Genomic DNA, 18,654 nt, shown 5'->3' on the forward strand with positions numbered 1-18,654 from the left:
CATGGAGAGAACGTGCAGACTCTGCACAGACAGTGACCCAAGCCGAGAATCGAACCTGGGACCCTGGCGCTCTGAAGCAATAGTGCTAAACGTAGTGCTATCGTGCTGCCCATAGTGTGTGTATGCTACAGTTCACTGGAGTCCGAGTTGCTTTGGCAACCTGCTCTTGTTTCAGAAGGATTGTTTCCATTGGCTTGTTTCAGAAGGATTTGCAGTTTGATACTCAACCTGTTGTGAAGACACCTTCCTTAAACAACAGGTCCCGGGGTGGAACACAAACTCCGAGCTGGCTCAGACACAAGCGGCAGGATTCTCCGACCCCCCCCCCCCCCTCGCCGGGTCGGAGAATCGCCGGTGGTCGGCATGAATCCTGCCCCCGCCGTCCTCCAAATTCTCCCCCCCCCCCCCCCCCCCAAAAATTGCTCTGGCGTGAGTCGCGCCGTCCGCCTCCGAGAATGGCAGGGACCGGTGCGACTCAATAGGCCCCAGGGCTGCCCGAATTCTCCGGCCCGCGACGGGCCAAAGTCCCACCCGTTCTTTGCCAGTCCCGCCGGCGTAAATTAGAGTAGGTCCCTTACTGGCGGCGCAGGCGGCCTCCGGGGTTCTTGGAGGGCGCGGGCGGATCTGGCCCCGGGAGGTGCCCCCGCGGTGGCCTGGCCCGCAATCAGGACCCACCGATCCGCAGGCGGGCCTGTGCCGTGGGGGCACTCTATCCTTCCGCATTGGAGGCTGTGGTCCTCCGCCATTCCCGGTGCGGAAGCGAAGCCCTCTGCGCATGCGCGGGGATGACGCCAGCACGCACCTTTGGGGCGGCCCAACGCGGGAGTGGTTCACGCCACTCCTTCCCGCCGGGACCCCCCGCCCCGCCGGGTAGGTGAGAATCCCGCCCAGGGACTCTACCCACTGTGTCACAAGATCTCCAACCAATAATCTTTATTAGTATCACAAGTAGGTTTACATTAACACTGCAATGAAGTTACTGTGATAATCTCCTAGTTGCCACAGTCCGGCACCTGTTTGAGTACACAGAGGGCGAATTCAGAATGTCCAATTCACCTAACAAGCACGTCTTTCTGGACTTGTGTGAGGAAACCGGAGTGCCCGGAGGAAACCCACGCAGACACGGGGAGAACGCACAGATTCCGCACAGACAGTGACCCAAGCCGGAATCGAACCTGAGACTCTGGAGCTGTGAAGCGACAGTGCTAACCACTGTGCTACCGTACTAATATAGTCTCTTTCCCCCACGGGCTGTGGTTGCAAGGACGGAGAGTAGCGCTTTCGATTAAAAGATTGGTGATTTTCTGTTGGGCAAATGTTTCAAGGATTATGGAGTTAAGATACAGATCATCTTAAATGATACACATTCATTGTAACAAACTTTCTCTGTACAGGTCAAGGAGGAGCCATTATCACCCCCTACCCTTGGTATGCTGGATAGCTCTCGGATTCTGCTGTGTACCATTACCTTTCTCTGCCTCTCCTTCAACCCACTTACATCGCTTTTTGAGCGTCAAACTCACTCCGCGGCAGCTGAAGATTCTGGACACCATGGTAGAAATATGCTCGGAATTGAGCCTGGTAAGTGCTAATCGACCTCTTGGAGTGTGTACTGATCCGCGGTCCAGTGCTGGCTTCTCGTTTACCTACCAGAATATTCACTTTGTTTGTAGGATTACATTAAAGCTGCAATACTGAAAGAGGTCAGCACCTCTTTGTCCCTCCATCTGAACAAATAGTTCCTGTCATATTTATCCACCGTGTTCCAATGCCCCATTGTTTTTCCTCCACCTATTCAATCAAATGTTGATGTCGTTTCTGTGTCAACCACCAACCTTGGCAGTGAATTCCGCAATGTTGTAGATGTTACAGTCTACAGTCCTTTTGGTCTATTGACCCTTGGACACTAAAACGAGTTGTTTTCCATTTTCCCTATGCATCATTTTATAATGTTTCCATGGTGTTGCCCCATAATCTTGCGATAAAAGATCCAATTTCTCAAGTCCTTGCTCCCCGGTACAAGGAGATGCATTCTAGTAAATCTGCATTGTACCTTTTCCAACACCTCAATATACAAATATACATCCAAATTAGGAGCATCAGGAGGCCACTCGGTCCCTCGAGCCTGTTCTGCCATTCAATAATATGGCTGATCTGACTGTGACCTCAACTCCACATTCTTGCCCACTCACAATAACCTTTCATCCCTTGTTAATCAAGGATCTATCTCGCTTTGTCTTAAAAATATTCAATGATCCGGCACCCACTGCCTTTCGAGGAAGAACGTTCAAGAGATTAACGATCCTCTGAGAGAGAAAAAATTCTCCTCTGTCTTAAATGAGCGACCCCTTATTTCTAAACAGTGACTCCTAGTTCTAGATTCTCCAGCAAGAGGAAATATCCTCTCCACATCCACCCTGTCAACACCCCTTGGGATCTGAAAGGTTTCGATCAAGCCGCCTCTTACTCTTCTAAAATCTAGTGGACACAAAACTAAAATCGCAAACCTTCCCTCACAAGGCAGCCTGCCCATTCCTGGTATTAGTCTAGTAAACCTTCTCTGAACTGTTTCTAGCACATTTACATCTTTCCTTAAAGAAGGAGGCCCATACTCTACACAATACTCTAGATATAGTCTCATGCCCCATAGTGTGGTGACCAATGCCACACCAACTGAGGTCTCCTTAAAGTTTTATGTAAGCTCACCATTACCTCTTTGCTTTTCCAGTCTGTATTTCTTGCTATAAAATGTACATTTTTATTTGTCTATTTTATGATTTTGCAGTTCAGTCGCTGATGTCCTGCGACCCAGTACCTTTAACCTCCATTGCTGTTCGAGTCTACCGCTCCTCTGAGTTTAATTACTGTTTATTAACCAAAATACAAAAGCTTGCCTTCATTGGCATTAAATTCCATCTGTCACTTTTCAACCCCATTCTCCTCATCTTAACAATTTCTCAGTAAGATTTCTTTGGGGCGGCGCAGTGGTTAGCACTGCTGCCTCACGGCGTTGAGGATCCGGGTTCGATCCCGGCTCTGGGTCACTGTCCGTGTGGAGTTTGCACATTCTCCCCGTGTCTGCGTGGGTCTCACCCCCACAACCCAAAGATGTCAGATGTGCCTCCCACAACTCCTTTACCGATACATTGATGACTATTTTGGTGCAGCTTCATGCTCTCATCCGGACCTGGAAAAATTCATCAACTTCACTTCCAGTTTCCACCCCTTCATCACTTTCACCTGGTCCATCTCAGACACTTCCCTTCCTTGATCGTTCTGTCTCCATTTCCGGCAATAGACTATCCACTAATATCCACTACAAGCCCACTGACTCCCACAGATATCTGGACTACAGCTCTTCGCACCCTACACCCTGTAAGGACTCCATCCCTTTCTCTCAACTCCTTCGCCTCCGTCGCATTTGTTCCAACGATGCCACTTTCCAAAATGGTGCTTTGAAAATTTGTTCCTTCTACCTCAACAGTGATTTCCCACCTACAGCTGTGGACAGGGCCCTCAACAGTGTGCGGTCCATCTCCCACACCACTACCCTCACCCCCTCCACTCCCTCCCAGAGCAAGGATAGAGTCCCCCTCGTTCTCGCATTTCATCCCACCAGCCTCCGTATGCAAAGCATAATCCTCCGCCATTTTCGCCAACTCCAGCGTGATGCCACCACCAAACACATCTTCCCTTCACTCCCTCTGTCAGCATTCCGCAGGACCGTTCCCTCTGAGCCAATCTAGTCCACTCCTCTACCATACCCAGTACCTTTCCCATCACCCGTGGCACCTTCCCATGCAACCGCAGAAGGTGTAACACCTGCCCCTTTACCTCTTCCATGCTTAACATCCCAGGCCCAAAACACTCATTCCAGGTTAAGCAGCGTTTCACTTACATCTCTTCCAATTTGGCCCATTGCATTTCCGGCTCCCAATGTGGTCTCTATATCGGAGAGACCAAACACACACTTGGTGATCGCTTTGCTGAGCATCTTCGGTCTGTGCGCATTCAGGATCCTGACCTTCCTGTTGCTTGCCATTTTAACAAAAGACCCTGCTCCCATGCCCACATGTCTGTTCTTGGCCTGCTGCAATGTTCCAGTGAAGCTCAACGCAAACTGGAGGAACAACATCTCATCTTCCGGTTAGGCACGCTACAGCCTTCCGGCCTGAACATCGAATTCAACAACTTCAGATGATCAGCCCCACCTCGACCCATTTGTTTTAATTTCATTTTAACTGTCTTTCACCATTTCTTTCTTTCTTAATATATATTTAATTTCTCCCCCCCCCCCATCTTATCCAACCTTTCCTACACCTTTCTCCTCTTTGCTTCCCCCTCCTCCTCCCCCCACACCCACAGTTCATCCTCTGATGTTAGTTTCCCTGCTGTCTGACCTTTCACATCTTTTGTTCTCTCTGGAGACTGCCATTAGCACCCGGTTTCCCTGGGTTTCTGTGGCTATGACTCATCTTTCACTCTCACTCCACAGTGTGGTGAATGTAATATATATATATATATGATAATTCACACTGTCTTTGTAAGCGCAGTAGAGCTATCCTACCACTAGGGGGAGTAGCTCTGGGAGTACTCAGGAACTTGTACTGGGCTCCACCCTTGGCTCCGCCCACGACTCCTCCCCCTAGTGCTGCTGTATAAATACCCTTGTCCAGAGTCAGCCTGAGTTCACTAAGAGTTCATCAACGGGTAACAGGCTGGCTCTGAAGTAAGTCGATTAAAGCCTAGATTCATGTCGGAAACACGTGTCTGGTGAATTGATGGTTCCATCAAACAGTATAAATATTTCCCACTCTCTCTGTCTGTCAGCTTTGACAAAGAGTTATCGGACTCGAAACGTTCGCTCTTTTCTCTCCCTACAGATGCTGCCAGACTTGCTGAGATTTTCCAGCATTTTCTCTTTCGTTTCAGATTCCTGCATCCACAGTAATTTGCTTTTATACTATACGATGTGCATATTAGGTGGGTTGGCCACGCTACATCGCCCCTTAATTGGAAAAAAATCATTGGGTACTCTAAAAATATATTTTTTAAAGAGTAAGTTTCTTTTGGTCTTTTAAAGAATTAACGACATCTCCTATTTTGCTATTATCTGCAAATTTTGACACCCTCTCCTCCCGGTGTATGTCCAAATCATTGATGTCGACTGGACAGAACTCGCCTGGGCATGGAACTTTTTGTATGCATAAAAGCAAAAGATATAGGAGCAGGAGTAGACCAATTCAGCCTCTCTTAAGCCTGTTCCAACATTCAGTATGATCATGGTTGACCTTCTGCCTCAACTCCACCTTTCTGCCCATTCCACATACCCCTCGAGAGACCAGAAATCTGCATATCTCAACCTTAAACAGACTCCACAATGGAGCGCCCACAGTTTCCTGGGGTAGAGAATTGCAAGGATTCACAACCCTCTTGATGAAAGAAATTTCTCCTCCTCCTCAAGTCGGAAATGATCAACCCCTCATCTTAAGACTGCGTCCCCCAGCCAGGGAAAACTGTCTCCACCCTGCCAAGCCCCTTCAGAATCTTGTACCTTTAGATGAGATCATCTCTCGTCCTTCTAAGCTCCACAGAGCATTGGGCCGAGTTGCTCAGCTTCCCCTCATAGGGCACGCCTCTCATGACAGGGATCAATCTCGTCAACCTTCACTGTACTGCTGCCAATGCACATTTGCTTCCTTTAAATATCGAGGCGAAAGCTGTGCACCGTATTGAAATGAAAATGAAATGAAAATCGCTTATTGTCACGAGTAGGCTTCAATGAAGTTACTGTGAAAAGCCCCTAGTCGCCACATTCTGGCGCCTGTCTGGGGAGGCTGGTACGGGAATTCCACCTGTGTTCTTCCCAAAGCCCTGTGCAACTGTAGAAAGACTTCCAAATTCTTGAACTCCCAATCCCCTGGCAATAAAGGCGAGCCTGCCGTTACCATCACCACTCCTCCATCTTCAACTATTCTGGGAATTCACCTCCACCTTCTAATCAATTTTTAAACCTTTTCCAACTCCTTTGATTTCTCTTGATCTACCCTGGGATGCCTGGTTAAGGCTTCCTTAAAGTGCTAATGCAATTATAATCACAGCATTTCCCTAATCTACTATATCTGTCACTCATCAAAGACATTTTGAAGTTTGCCGTGCATGTTTATCTTTTGAAATCAATGCCGGCTACTTTTATTCCCTCTTTATCCTGTAGAATGGTAACTTCATCCGCAATTAGTGGCTCCAGAAATGTGCCCCATCGCAGACGTTAAGTGCTGTAACAGCTTGAATTAACTTGGTTCCCCATCTTTATTATGGATTCTACGCTGGCTACTCTCCAGAGCACAGCCACATTTAAACTCTCTGCCATACACAGCCTCGTCTTCCAGAGAATGCCCTCTTCCCCAAGTACTTGGGCGGAATTCTCCGCGACGCCCGACACCATCGTGAAACCCGAAGTGCTTCACGACGGCGTCGGAGGCCGCTCCTCGCCACCTCTTCTCCCCGCCCCCCCCCCCCCCCCCGGGGGGCTAGGAGCGACATCCCCCCCCCTCAGGGGGCTAGGAGCGACATCCCCCCCTCGGGGGGCTAGGAGCGACATGCCGTAAATCTCGGCCGCCGGGAATGACGCAGCCGGGGCGCCTAATGACGTCAGTCGCGCTGCGCAGTTGCCGTCTTCCCCTCCACTGCCCCCCAAGACGTGGCGGCTTGATCTTGCGGGGCGGCGGAGGGGGAAGAGTGCGTCTCTTGGAGACGCCGGCCCGATGATCGGAGGGCACCGATCCTCCCCCCCCCCCCCCCCCCCCCCCCCGAGCACGGCCGTGGTGCTCACTCCCCGCTCCGCCCCCCACAAGCCACAAACGACCTTTTGCCGCCATGTTCACTCCGGCAGCGACCAGATGTGGTTGCCGCCGGCGTGAACAGGTTGGGAACGGCAGGCCGCTCGGCCCATCCGGGCAGGAGAATCGTGGGTCGCCATGAAAAACGGCGACCCGCGATTCTCCGAGCGACACGCCATTTTTTGGGGGGGGTGGGAGAATCGCGGGGGGTGCCAGAGCGGCCCTCCCGCGATTCTCCCACCTGGCGTGGGAGCGGAGAATCGCGCCCCTTGTCTCCTTTCGCTTAACTAGCCTGTCTGAAATATTCCTTGAATCCATCACTGTATCTTGGTCTGACTCTCTGCAGAGTTCAGCCCGCCTTTAATATCCTTCTTGTCAGATAGAAAAGCTCTGATGACATTTTTTTATAAGAACAGAGAGCGCTTCCAGTGTCTGGGCCAGTTCCTTAAACCAGGGCGTGTCCACCTTTTCGGGAGGAGGGGGGGCCACATTGCAAAATTGTTCTCACTCGAGGGACCAATGAGCAATTTTCGGAAAGGTACAGTTTGGCACGATGTTGTAAAGAATCAACTTGCTGAGCATTAAAACAATAAGTTTTAGAGTGTAACAAGGTGAGTGTGTATGTTTCTGGATCACTCTGTCACCCTCGGGTACTGTCGGGCGGTAAGAGAATGTCTGGAATTTTAACCGCCCCGCCCGTTCACTCGCATACCACCTCACTCACTCACTCACACCTACTGCTGCTGCACATTGTGCCCCCACCAGCACTCTCTGCCTCCCCACTTCCTTGTTCTCTGTCACCCGAACCTACCCCCTGCGTGTTTTGTCACCCCCACCCCCCCGCATTCTGTCACCTCAACCCCACCCCCCCCCCCCCCCCCCCTCTTGTCTCACTCTGTCACCCCCAACCCTACCCCCGGCGCAATCTGCCTTTCTCCCCCCACACAGGCAGCTTGTCTCCATTCCCCTACTGTGTGCTCTCTGCCCCCTCCCCCTGGGGGTGCATTTCATGGTGTGTGTCTCTTTCCCCCCACACCCCCAACCCGGTGCGCATTCTCTCCCACCAAGCTCCTGCTTTACTCTGGCTGAATTTCAAAATGGCTGCAAAAACTAGAAATGAATCTGCAGTGTGTGCCTGAGAATAATCCTGTCTAATGGTAATGGTCTACGTTTACTTGTTCTAAAGGTAACACGGTAACTGACACAAGTGGGCGGCACTGTGGCACAGTGGTTAGCACTGTTGCTTCACAGCTCCGGGGTCCCAGGTTCAATTCCCGGCTTGGGTGACTGTGCGGAGTCTGCACGTTCTCCCAGTGTCTGCGTGGGTTTCCTCCGGGTGCTCCGGTTTCCTCCCACAAGTCCCGAAAGACGTGCTGTTGGGTGAATTGGACATTCTGAATTCTCCCTCTGTGTACCCGAACAGGCGCCGGAGTGTGGCGACCAGGGGCTTTTCTCAGTAACTTCATTGCAGTGTTAATGTAAGCCTACTTGTGACAATAAAGATTATTATTATTCTCTTTGACTCATCGAGCAACACCGTGAGAGATCCAATCGTAGATAAATGAATAATAACATTATCCTAATTGGTCATTGATACATAGAAACACGCATTAGAATTAACCTGACGCAAGAGAGTTCTCTGATTATATATCGGATCAATGCCCTGAAACCGTTTGGTGTGGCCACCCCTTGGGGGTTTTGTAATGTCCGCTCTTCCTTCTGTTTCAGGAGATTCGAAAGGCTGGTTTGAGTGGATGCTGCCCACCTTAATCCTCTGGCTGGTGAATGGGGTCATTGTGCTGAGTGTATTTGTCAAGCTCTTCATTTATGGCGAGCCCGTCACACGCCTGCACTCTCAGTCCTCTGTTACGTTCTGGAGACATCGCAAGCAAGCAGACCTGGATCTGTCCAGGGTACGAGTTTCATTTGTTTGGAACTGGGGCGGGAGAGTGTGTAATGATAACCCGTGTCGTTCCATGCAGTGATATTGGGCACCCTCGAGATCCGAGGGTAATTCAAGTTAGTGAAACGGACGGCATATTTTTATATTCACGAATAATTGACCAGAGCTTTTGGGAAAATCATACTGAAACCACTAAACGCTGTAGAGGTGCCTGTGCGTGCATGTGTTTATTTGTTCCATTTAGATAGTTGGGGAAGCTTTGCGTTCTCAAATCGTACCCTAAGGAACCAGATAGAATGAGCGCAGGTCAATGATTTGATTTCTGTCCTCGTAGCCATTAGTATGAGGCAGTACGTGGTGGTTGGTCAGCAATGAAATGTTTTGCGTCACAGGTCCCACATTTAAAGAGAAGGCTGCTGAAAGTTGGGCATATCTCAGTAAGATGTTCTAGCCCTAATACATTTAGATTAGTTGTTAAGAAATGAACATAAAAGCGGATGGTTAATCAAGGTTATCGGAACCTGGACTGTGGAGCAGCCTCCGAACTAGGAGCCGGAATTCTTCTTATTTGTCTCGAGATCACCGCCCCCCTCGCTAAGAGTGAGCCACACTTGGTTCTGGGATTGCGTGCTTGGTCAGCTCGGCCCCCTGCCATTTAATGGGCGTTGGGCCTTTAATGGGTTTGAGGCGAGATGTCTACATTCCCCTGACGAGAGCTCGCTCTGCCACTCAAATGGCCGGCAGCACTCTGGTCCCAATGGTGTCACCGGCAGCGAGTCCCAGAAGGCAGGTGTGCTGCCATGAAGCTGGACTTCCAGGTAGAATGTTTAACTGGGAAAGCTGGACTCCTAGTCCCAGCCTTCCATCACCACAGGGTACAATCCCAGCGGCAGTGGGAGGGGACCATGAATTGGCCACTTAAGGACCTCAGTTGGGCCCACGGGCAAACAGGCATTTTAATGCCACCCCCAATTGCTGTTAAACCTGCAGCGACTGGGCTGCTGGGTAGGCACTGGGAATATCACCAAGAACAAGTCTTGGAACAACAAATACATTCTAACTGGGGTGGCGCCCAATTTTACATTCTTCCTCCACTTAACCACTTTCTGCAATTCGGCCCAGAAATAGTGAATCTATCATTTCCGATTAGCTAAGACTTGAGGCTGTTTGACTCCCCTCATCCACAAACCAAGACTGAGGTCGAAACTCATCTTGGGCAGTAGCGCAAAGCTGGATCAGATGCCAGTTATACACATCCCCTGATATTCAACCCCACTAACTGCAGTGGGACAGAATAGCAGGCGCTGCTTTGACAGGTGACCCATTGCTTGGAGCGAGCGGCCTGGCTTGCAGGCTTCGTGAGTTTTGCCAAGGCTGCTAAAAGCCAGGTTGTTCCTGTATGGTGGAGAGTATATGTCAGTGTGACTTGGTGATGCAGCATTCAGAGGCTTCAAATGCTCTGCCCTCCACGCTTTTGAGAAAGTAGATGTGCAGGAGACTGGCTGCGAGGGTGAATTCGGGAGCGTCATCAGCAAGAATGGCAACACGGACTAGAAAATCCCACGAGAATCGGGAAATGAAATTCTCGCCGGCGGGACCTCCTTTCCCGATTTTCCTCAGCGGTGACGTGACGAAGATCACACCCATGAAGCGCAAGAACCTCATTTCCCCATAGACTGGTTTAGCTCCGTGGGCTAGACAGCTGGTTAGTGATGCAGAACAAGGCCAGCAGCGCGGGTTCAATTCCCGCACCAGTTTACCCAAACAGACGCCGGAATGTGGCTAATAAACAGTTATTATTGTCAATGATTTTGCTTACATTTTAATATTAACCAACCTCCTGCCTCATGACTTCCCCCACCCACCTCACTGAATATTCTAACCTCGCCCACATGACATCATGTCGGTGAGGTTTAAAGCAGCCATTTAAAACCGCAAATCAGTCGAGGGGATCCCCGCCCCCCAATCTGTGTCGGGAGGGCCGCCTGGTGAGCCCCATTGGGGGTGGGGTTTGCGTTACATATTGGGGAAGGGGAGCCCTGATGCTGAAGTGGTTCGACATCTGGACTAAATGTTTGGCTGTGCAGCTGGAGCGCTACACACTGGGTTTCAGTCAGAACTTGACACTCTGAAAACAAAAGAGAAAAATTCCACCCAGTGAGTTCGGGACTGGTCTTTCAGTTCTGCAATCTGAGCTTCAAATCTAGCCTGAACCAATTGGGATAAATGACGACTGTACCGGTTCTGAGCCCTATGTGAAATTGGTGTGTGTGTGTGTGTGGAGTCTCAAATCAATGCCTAGTTGGCATCCGCTCTCAGCATAAAGCTGCCCCTAAGTTGGCAATCCCACTCTGTGCCACTGGAAATGGAAAGCATCATTCCTGTAGAAAAGATACACTCCAGAGTCCAGGGCACATGGTTAAACAGAGTTGTTATGTTGCTGTGGACCATAATTAGCCAAAATGGAACCTTGATAATGGGATCCCAACACCAGACTCTGTAACTCACACATGTACAAAGAACAAAACACAATACAGCCCAGGAACAGGCCCTTCGGCCCTCCAAACCTGTACCGGTCATGATACCAATCTTGGCCAAAGCCCTCAGCACTTCCTTGTGCCGTATCCCTCTAAACCCATCCTATCCATGTGTTTGTCAAGATGCCTTTTGAACATCATTAATGTACCTGCTTCCACAACCTCCCCTGGCGACGCGCTCCAGGCACTCGCCACCCTCTGTGTAAAAAACCTGCCTCGCACATCTCCTCTAAACTTTGCCCCACGGACCTTAAACCTATGCCCCCTGGTGACTGACCCCTCCACCCTGGGAAAGAGTGCCCGCCCATACATAAGTACATAAAAAACAGGAGCAGGAATAGACCGCGTGGCACGTCGGGCTTGCTCCACCATTCAGTACGATCGTGGCAGAACCGGAACCGGAAAATAAAAGCAAACCCTGCTGGCAGGAGAGACAGGAAAATCCTGCCCAATGTGATTGCCTCTCGTTGTGTCGTCCCAATTTCAACCAGAACAATCGGCTGCTCAGATTGTTAACGTGGGGCAAATGAACTTTTCATGGTGTCTCCATTTGTTAGAATGTATTTGTTACTGTAAGGCTTCTTCTTTGATAAAAGACACCAGGAATGATGGCATCACGTGACATGACCGAGAGTTCGTAACTAAGTCCAGAATTTGTTCACCGTTCTAGGGCTCCTTCACTGCCGCAGCAGGAAACTTGCAGACCAGCTTGTTGGCACTGGGACGGGTGGTACCCGCCTCTCGGTTAGACCTGTCCTGTAGCCTCTGCTGGAACGTCATTCGGCACAGCGTTCAGAAGCTCGTCTTTACCCGCTGGCTGGTGAAGAGGATGAGGGGGTTTCGGCAGGAGGCGCAGCTTCAGGAAGAAGCCAAATTGAGTGCCCGTGATGCTGCGCTAGTTTATCACAAACTGCATCAGCTGCAGCTGACAGGTACTGGAATATATTTCATTGCAGCACAGAAAGAGGCCATTTGGCCCATTGCTCTTGAAGGAGCTACTGAATTAGTGCAGTTCCCATGCCCTTTACCCGTCCTCATAAATGTTTTCCCACTCCAGTGTTAATCTAATTTCCTTTTTGAAAGGCCATGCATTCCACATCATCACAACCGTTTACGCATTTAAAAAAAAAAAAAATCTCTTCATCTGACCTGTGACTTTTTGGCAATGACTTTGCATCTTACAAGCTTCATTTGGGGTCCGGTTTAGCTCCTCTTGGCCAGACAGCTGGTTCGTGATGCAGAGGTTATTCATGAAGGCCCCCCCCCCCCCCCCCCCCCCCCCCCCCCCAAAAAAAATGGCCTATAGTCACCAGGACTTTACCTTTACAAGCCTCGTTTAGAATGCTTGGCTGAGATCCAGGCTCTCCGAACAGGATTAACTCTTGTTGACACAACTGGAGAGAGAAGTGTCGCCATTGCTTGATTGACTACCCCGAGGTCACAATAAACTATTTGTTTCTCTGATCACTGTTGCCAATAGCTCAATGTTTATTTTCTGGAGATTAAGAGGTGTCAGGTGCTTAAAATGTCTTATTGACATTTCAGTGGTCTGGTTGATAGTTTTATTGGTTTGTCAGATCACACTTTTTTTCCAAAAAGATTGTGACTTAAGCAGTTTCACACATGCCATCATTACTACAGGACTGCAGAGTGTATTCTGGGCGAATGGGCAAGGGCCATGAGTTGGCATAGAGGGTACGAGGATCCATTGGGGTGGGTAGGGGAGCTTGAATAAAATGAAAAATGAAAATCGCTTATTGTCATGAGTAGGCTTCAATGAAGTTACTGTGAAAAGCCCCTAGTCGCCACATTCCGGCGCCAGTCCGGGGAGGCTGGTACGGGAATCGAACCGTGCTGCTGGCCTGCTTGGTCTGCTTTAAAAGCCAGCGATTTAGCCTTGTGAGCTAAACCAGCCCCTGTTGGCGTGAATTGACGTGGCGGGCGTGAAAGGGGCAATAGGTTGGGTAAGTGGCATGAGTTCACATGGGGCTATAACAGGCCATGAAGGCTGGTACTGGGCATGGCAGCACTGAGTTGGAATGTAAGGGGCAGGGTGGCCATGCGTAAGACATTGTTATCATACCGTTCAAAAGCTTCCTGAATCCAAACTATGTGGGCAGCACGGTAGCACAGTGGTTAGCACAATTGCTTCACAGCTCCAGGGTCCCAGGTTCGATTCCCGGCTTGGGTCACTGTCTGTGCGGAGTCTGCACATCCTCCCCGTCTGTGCGTGGGTTTCCTCCAGGTGCTCCGGTTTCCTCCCACAGTCCAAAGATGTGCGGGTTAGGTGGATTGGCCATGCTAAATCGCCCTTAGAGTCCAAAATTGCCCTTAGTGTTGGGTGGGGTTACTGGGTTATGGGGATACGGTGGAGGTGTGGGCTTGGGTAGGGTGCTCTTTCCAAGAGCCGGTGCAGACTCGATGGGCCGGATGGCCTCCTTCTGTACTGTAATTCTATGATCTACGACCCTTCACGTACATGGTGGGGTGTGGGGGTTCTCTTGCAAATGGAGCTGGCCAGGTCAAGAGTGCAGGTTGTGGTCTCCCTACCCACACTCTTATCCCACACCCGGGAAAATTGGGGGTTCCGGGAATGAGAGCATGAATCCTGGAATCCAGAATGGGATTAGAGTGAATAGGTGCTTGATGTCTGGTGTAGACACAGTGAGCTGAAGGGCCTCTTCCCATTGCTGTAAAAACCCTAACCCCCCCAAACCCCATCATTTTTAAATGGCATCACAGACATTCCCATGCCATGAAAATCCGGCCCAATATGTTTGTTCTTTTGCCTGGAGGTCACCAGATTGCTTAATACATTTGCAGATGAAGTTGTTTTTCCCTTGACAAAAGCCCTAAGCATACGTCGTGAAGTGGATGTAACTGATGTCTCTTTTCTCCCTTTTAATGTAGATAAACTGGTGCAGAGTCCGGTGCGTGCCGTAAACCTGGCTTTGTCTGCAGTTAACCTGGCGGAATGTGCTGAGGACAAAATACCCCAAAGCCTCATGGCAGAAATCTATGTTACAGCTGCTATCTGCCTTAAAACCAACTTTGGTGGCAGACTGGCCTTCTTAGCAGTGAGTAATAACTCGGGTCATTATCGCAGGTTGGCCATTAGATGTAAATATTTATCAGTATCTAGCACTGTTCACACGGTTCGAATCTTTCGTTTCAGGCCGTCGATGGGCCGAACGGCCTTCCGGGCCGTAATGATTAATTGGCGCCTGGGTACAGTGGTCCAGCAACGTTTTAGTTGCCTTTTCAAGATTGTCTTATTGTATAAAATGTATCCTGAGATGTACGGTTAGGTAATTATAGACCAACCAGAAGCTGAACCTTATTCTGTGCGACCATAAGACATCACCTCTCTTATGGTGGCTCATGCACCTTGTGGTGTTGGTACTAAACCAAAAAGTTGCATATTCATTGCCGGGCTCAAAAGATGTGCAGGGTAGATGGAATTGGCCACGCTAAATTGCCCCTTAATTAGAAAAAAAGAATTGGATTAAGGGCAGCACGGTAGCATGGTGGTTAGCATAAATGCTTCACAGCTCCAGGGTCCCAGGTTCGATTCCCGGCTGGGTCACTGTCTGTGTGGAGTCTGCACGTCCTCCCCGTGTGTGCGTGGGTTTCCTCCGGGTGCTCCGGTTTCCTCCCACAGTCCAAAGATGTGCGGGTTAGGTGGATTGTCCATGCTAAATTGCCCGTAGTGTCCTAAAAAGTAAGGTTAAGGGGGGATTGTTGGGTTACGGGTATAGGGTGGATACGTGGGTTTGAGTGGGGTGATCATTGCTCGGCACAACATCGAGAGCCGAAGGGCCTGTTCTGTGCTGTACTGTTCTATGTTCTATGTTCTATGATACTCTAAATTTAAAAAAAAAAGTAATCTATCAATCTATACTTTAAACATACTGGATCCCTGAGCTTGCACAGCCCTCCAGGATAGAGAATTTCAACAGTTCACAACCTCCTGAGTACAAACATTTCTCCTCATCTCGGTCCTAAGTGGTTCTAGACTCCTCAACCAGGGGAAGCATCTTACCAGCAATCCACTCTGTCTATTCCTTTAAGTATTTTGTAGGTTTCAATGGGCTTGCATCATTCGCTAGAGGTTACAGGTCCAGTTTCCCCACTCTCCAAAGGATGGCCCCACCATCCTCGGAGCAAGACTGGTCAAGCTTCGTTGCATTCCCTCTGTGGGAATAATATCCTTCCTCAGGGAACGGGACCAAAACTGCAGACAGTACTCCAGGTGTAGTCCAGCCAAGGTTCTATTTAGTTCAAACTAAGACCCCACTACTCCTGTACTCAAATCCGCTTCCAATAAAGGCCAACACACCATTAACCGACCTAATTGCTTGCTGAACCTGTGTGTTAACTTTCAGTGACTGATTGATGAGCACAGCCAGGTCCCTATGTACATCTGCACTTTCTAATCTCTTCCCATTTGAGAAACACTCTGCGTCTGTTCCTTCTACCAAAGTGGATCACCTGACATTTTTCCACATTGTATTCCATCTGCCGTGTTCTTTCCCACTCACTGAGTCTGTCCCCAATCCCCTTGAAGCCACTTTTGTGTCTTCCACACAACACACATTCCCACCGAGCTTTGTGTCGCCTGCAAACTTACATTTGGTCCCCACAACCCAATCATTGATGCATAATGCGCGGATAATCTGCTTTGTCCAAATTTATAACACCTTGGCTTCTGATTGAACTACCTCACTTTCAAACAGAATGTAAAATGCTGTTATATGATCATGCATCCCAAAAGGTTCTTTTAAAATAAGATTTAAAATATTAATTAGCCCCATCTCATTACATAATACCTGTATCGGTCCCACAGTGCAGGTCTGAGCTTCCTGGGACACCATTTGTCCCGGATTTGTCTTGTGTCTGAATCCTTTGTGTCTCTGCGCAGGCAGTGTGGGTTTGTACTTGGGCAGTGTGTCCCCCTTCCTGGGCACCTCGCTCCTCCACTTGTGCAAAGGGGAGCCCGTACAGCCACGAAAGAGCAGAGGTATGACTGACTGGCACTCTCCTCTTAGAGTTGCTCAGCCTCGGCTAGGTGAGTGGGTTTTACTTGGGGGCTTGACATCCAGCAGATGTCAGCGTTATGGGGCCCCACAGCAGCAGCCTCACCCTCGATCCGGGGCAGCGAGGGGGAAAGAGGCTGTCTTGGAACCGCGAGAGAGCTCGTCGTCGTCGTGTCCCCCCCCTCCCCCGCCAACTTCTGTCTACAGTGCCCCCATGGCAAAGTGTCACATAGGCCCCCACAGAGTTGGTTACCCTGTCGTCGGGGTCCTTGACCTTCACATGTCTCGTACATTCAGCTGCTTTTTAATGTGACTTGGGCTGAGCTGCATTGGGTGGACACTGGCACCCGTGTGTAACAGTAACTCACTCCAAAAGCGGCAATCTCCGTCGGCGAGATCCTCCAGTAAACCGGCAGCCCACCCACACCGACGGTGTGGGGGGAGGCCCCAATGGGAAACCCCTTTGGCTGGCTGTGGGAACGGAGGAACCTGCTGCCAGCAAGGGCATGCCGGGCCGGAAAAACGCGGCTGGTGGACCGGAGAACTCCCCCCCCCCCCCCAATCTTTTCCAATAACATGTAGGGGCTGCCGAGGTTGACTGGTGAGAGGTAAACTGCAGGCTCCACTGCCTGTGCGGAACCTGGAATGACAAAGTTAATGGCGGTAACGCTAAAGCCCTGGACTCTGTTTCTGAGACTAAGTGGAGGATCTGTGGCTTTTACTTCAAAAACAAAAAAATCGGCGGCACCCCCTCATCAATCCTGCAACCAGTGAGGGGCTAGCAACCGCGGCGCGTAAAACACCCATCTCCCACGATATAAACGGCCGGAGAATGGGCAGGTTCCCGTCCGCGAATGCACCGGTGACGACTTGCAGCGGCCGCGCCATAAAACATGCCGCTGGCCGCGCGGACCGACCTTCCAGGCCCCCCCCCCACCCCCCCGAGCAGCACAGCTCCTGCCCGACTGTGACGGCGCTGGGCACAGTCAGCAGCCGCCACGCCGCGTTCCCCACCTCTGAGATCACATGTCTCCCGCACGGTCAGGAACTCGGCCCACCGTGGGAGGGCCTTCAGGGACGGGGCTAAGACCGTCCCAACGGCATGCGACGCGATGATGCCATTTGGGAGAGGGCGGAGCATATAAAACCTGCGTCAAACAGGCGCCGCCCCGATTTCGGCGTCAAAAGGGACTCTGCGCCCGATCGGCGAATACGAAATCGGCGTCTGGAATTGGAGAATCCCACCCCTGATTTCCGACTCGCACCCATTGCTGATGGGACTGCCAACAAAGGAGAATCGTGTAATTATCCCTTTACCAACTCTGTAAGTACTTCGGCAAAGTCCAACATTTTGCAACCTGAGATATTTGGTTAATTGTTTTTTTTTAAAACTGGGGCTAAACAGAACATTATTTCACCAGACGTTGTTCCTCAGATTGTAACCTGTTTATTTTCTCCCCACTTCCAGCGCTATTTCCTACGTCGGGCTCAGCGGCTTTGCCAGTCCCCCGGTGGCTCAGAGCCAGGCACCAAGCACTGGCTTTTCCATCCCCTGGGATACCAGTTCTTTGTGGAATGTGATTGGTCTCTTAAACCTGCTCCAAGAGAAAGTTTCTTCAGCTCCCTCAGGAGTCCAGGTAAGGGGATGACGAGCAGGATCCCACTCCACTGCCAGCCCTCGGCAAACTGTCTACCTCTCAGTAAAACTAAAGAACTAAAGAAGCAGTCCGCGGATGTTTGGAACGGCTCACCGTTATTCAGCTGAGATGACAGGCCAAAGCCCGTAGTCCAGGCAGGAGATTTGTTTTTTTGAGATTTAAGGGGGAAAAAAACAAAATAAATCAGGAGGTGTAAGTAAAGGTAAAGTCGCCACAGTCCCAGATGAGCGTAGGCTACTTTCCCCTTTGAAGGGGGAGAGCTGACTGGCGGTGATTTAACCTGAGGGTCACCACACCTCAGGCGATGGTTGAGAAGGCTCATGGATAACCTCAGCCTGTAGGACTCGCCCCCGCGTCACGACCCAGCTGTCCAGCCAACTGAGCTAAAACAGCACCCCGGTTCAGGCCGTGGCAACTATGTGAAGCCGTGCTTAGTTTAAAGGTACTAGATGTGTAGAAGGAAGGAAATGGCTGTCAGAATTCTCATGCCCGTCAGGAGGATGGGTAGGTGGGCGGCACAAACAGCCATGCCAGATGTCTGGGTCAACGTTGGTTGTCCTGCCCTAATTACCCTTGAATGAGTAGCTTGCTCGGCCATTTCAAAGGGTAGTTAAGAGTCAACCACATCGCTGTGAGTCTGGAGCACGGTGACCGACTCTGAGAGAGAACATTAAGGGATAG

The 18,654-nt window shown here is 50.3% G+C and overlaps 1 protein-coding gene across 1 annotated transcript in view; it reads left to right on the plus strand.

Moving 5' to 3' along the window:
• The window catches only part of LOC119956304 (sterol regulatory element-binding protein 2-like), an 88,307-nt gene that overhangs the window by 41,086 nt on the left and 28,567 nt on the right, over nucleotides 1–18,654 (plus strand). Inside the window, exons 8-12 of the mRNA XM_038783391.1 lie at nucleotides 1,395–1,581; nucleotides 8,568–8,752; nucleotides 11,950–12,211; nucleotides 14,190–14,356; nucleotides 17,784–17,952. Coding sequence (XP_038639319.1) covers nucleotides 1,395–1,581; nucleotides 8,568–8,752; nucleotides 11,950–12,211; nucleotides 14,190–14,356; nucleotides 17,784–17,952 — 970 coding nt within the window. The remainder of the gene's footprint in view (nucleotides 1–1,394; nucleotides 1,582–8,567; nucleotides 8,753–11,949; nucleotides 12,212–14,189; nucleotides 14,357–17,783; nucleotides 17,953–18,654) is intronic.

The sequence above is a fragment of the Scyliorhinus canicula genome, chromosome 23, assembly GCF_902713615.1.
Source record: "Scyliorhinus canicula chromosome 23, sScyCan1.1, whole genome shotgun sequence".
In the NCBI taxonomy this organism is placed as follows: domain Eukaryota; kingdom Metazoa; phylum Chordata; class Chondrichthyes; order Carcharhiniformes; family Scyliorhinidae; genus Scyliorhinus; species Scyliorhinus canicula.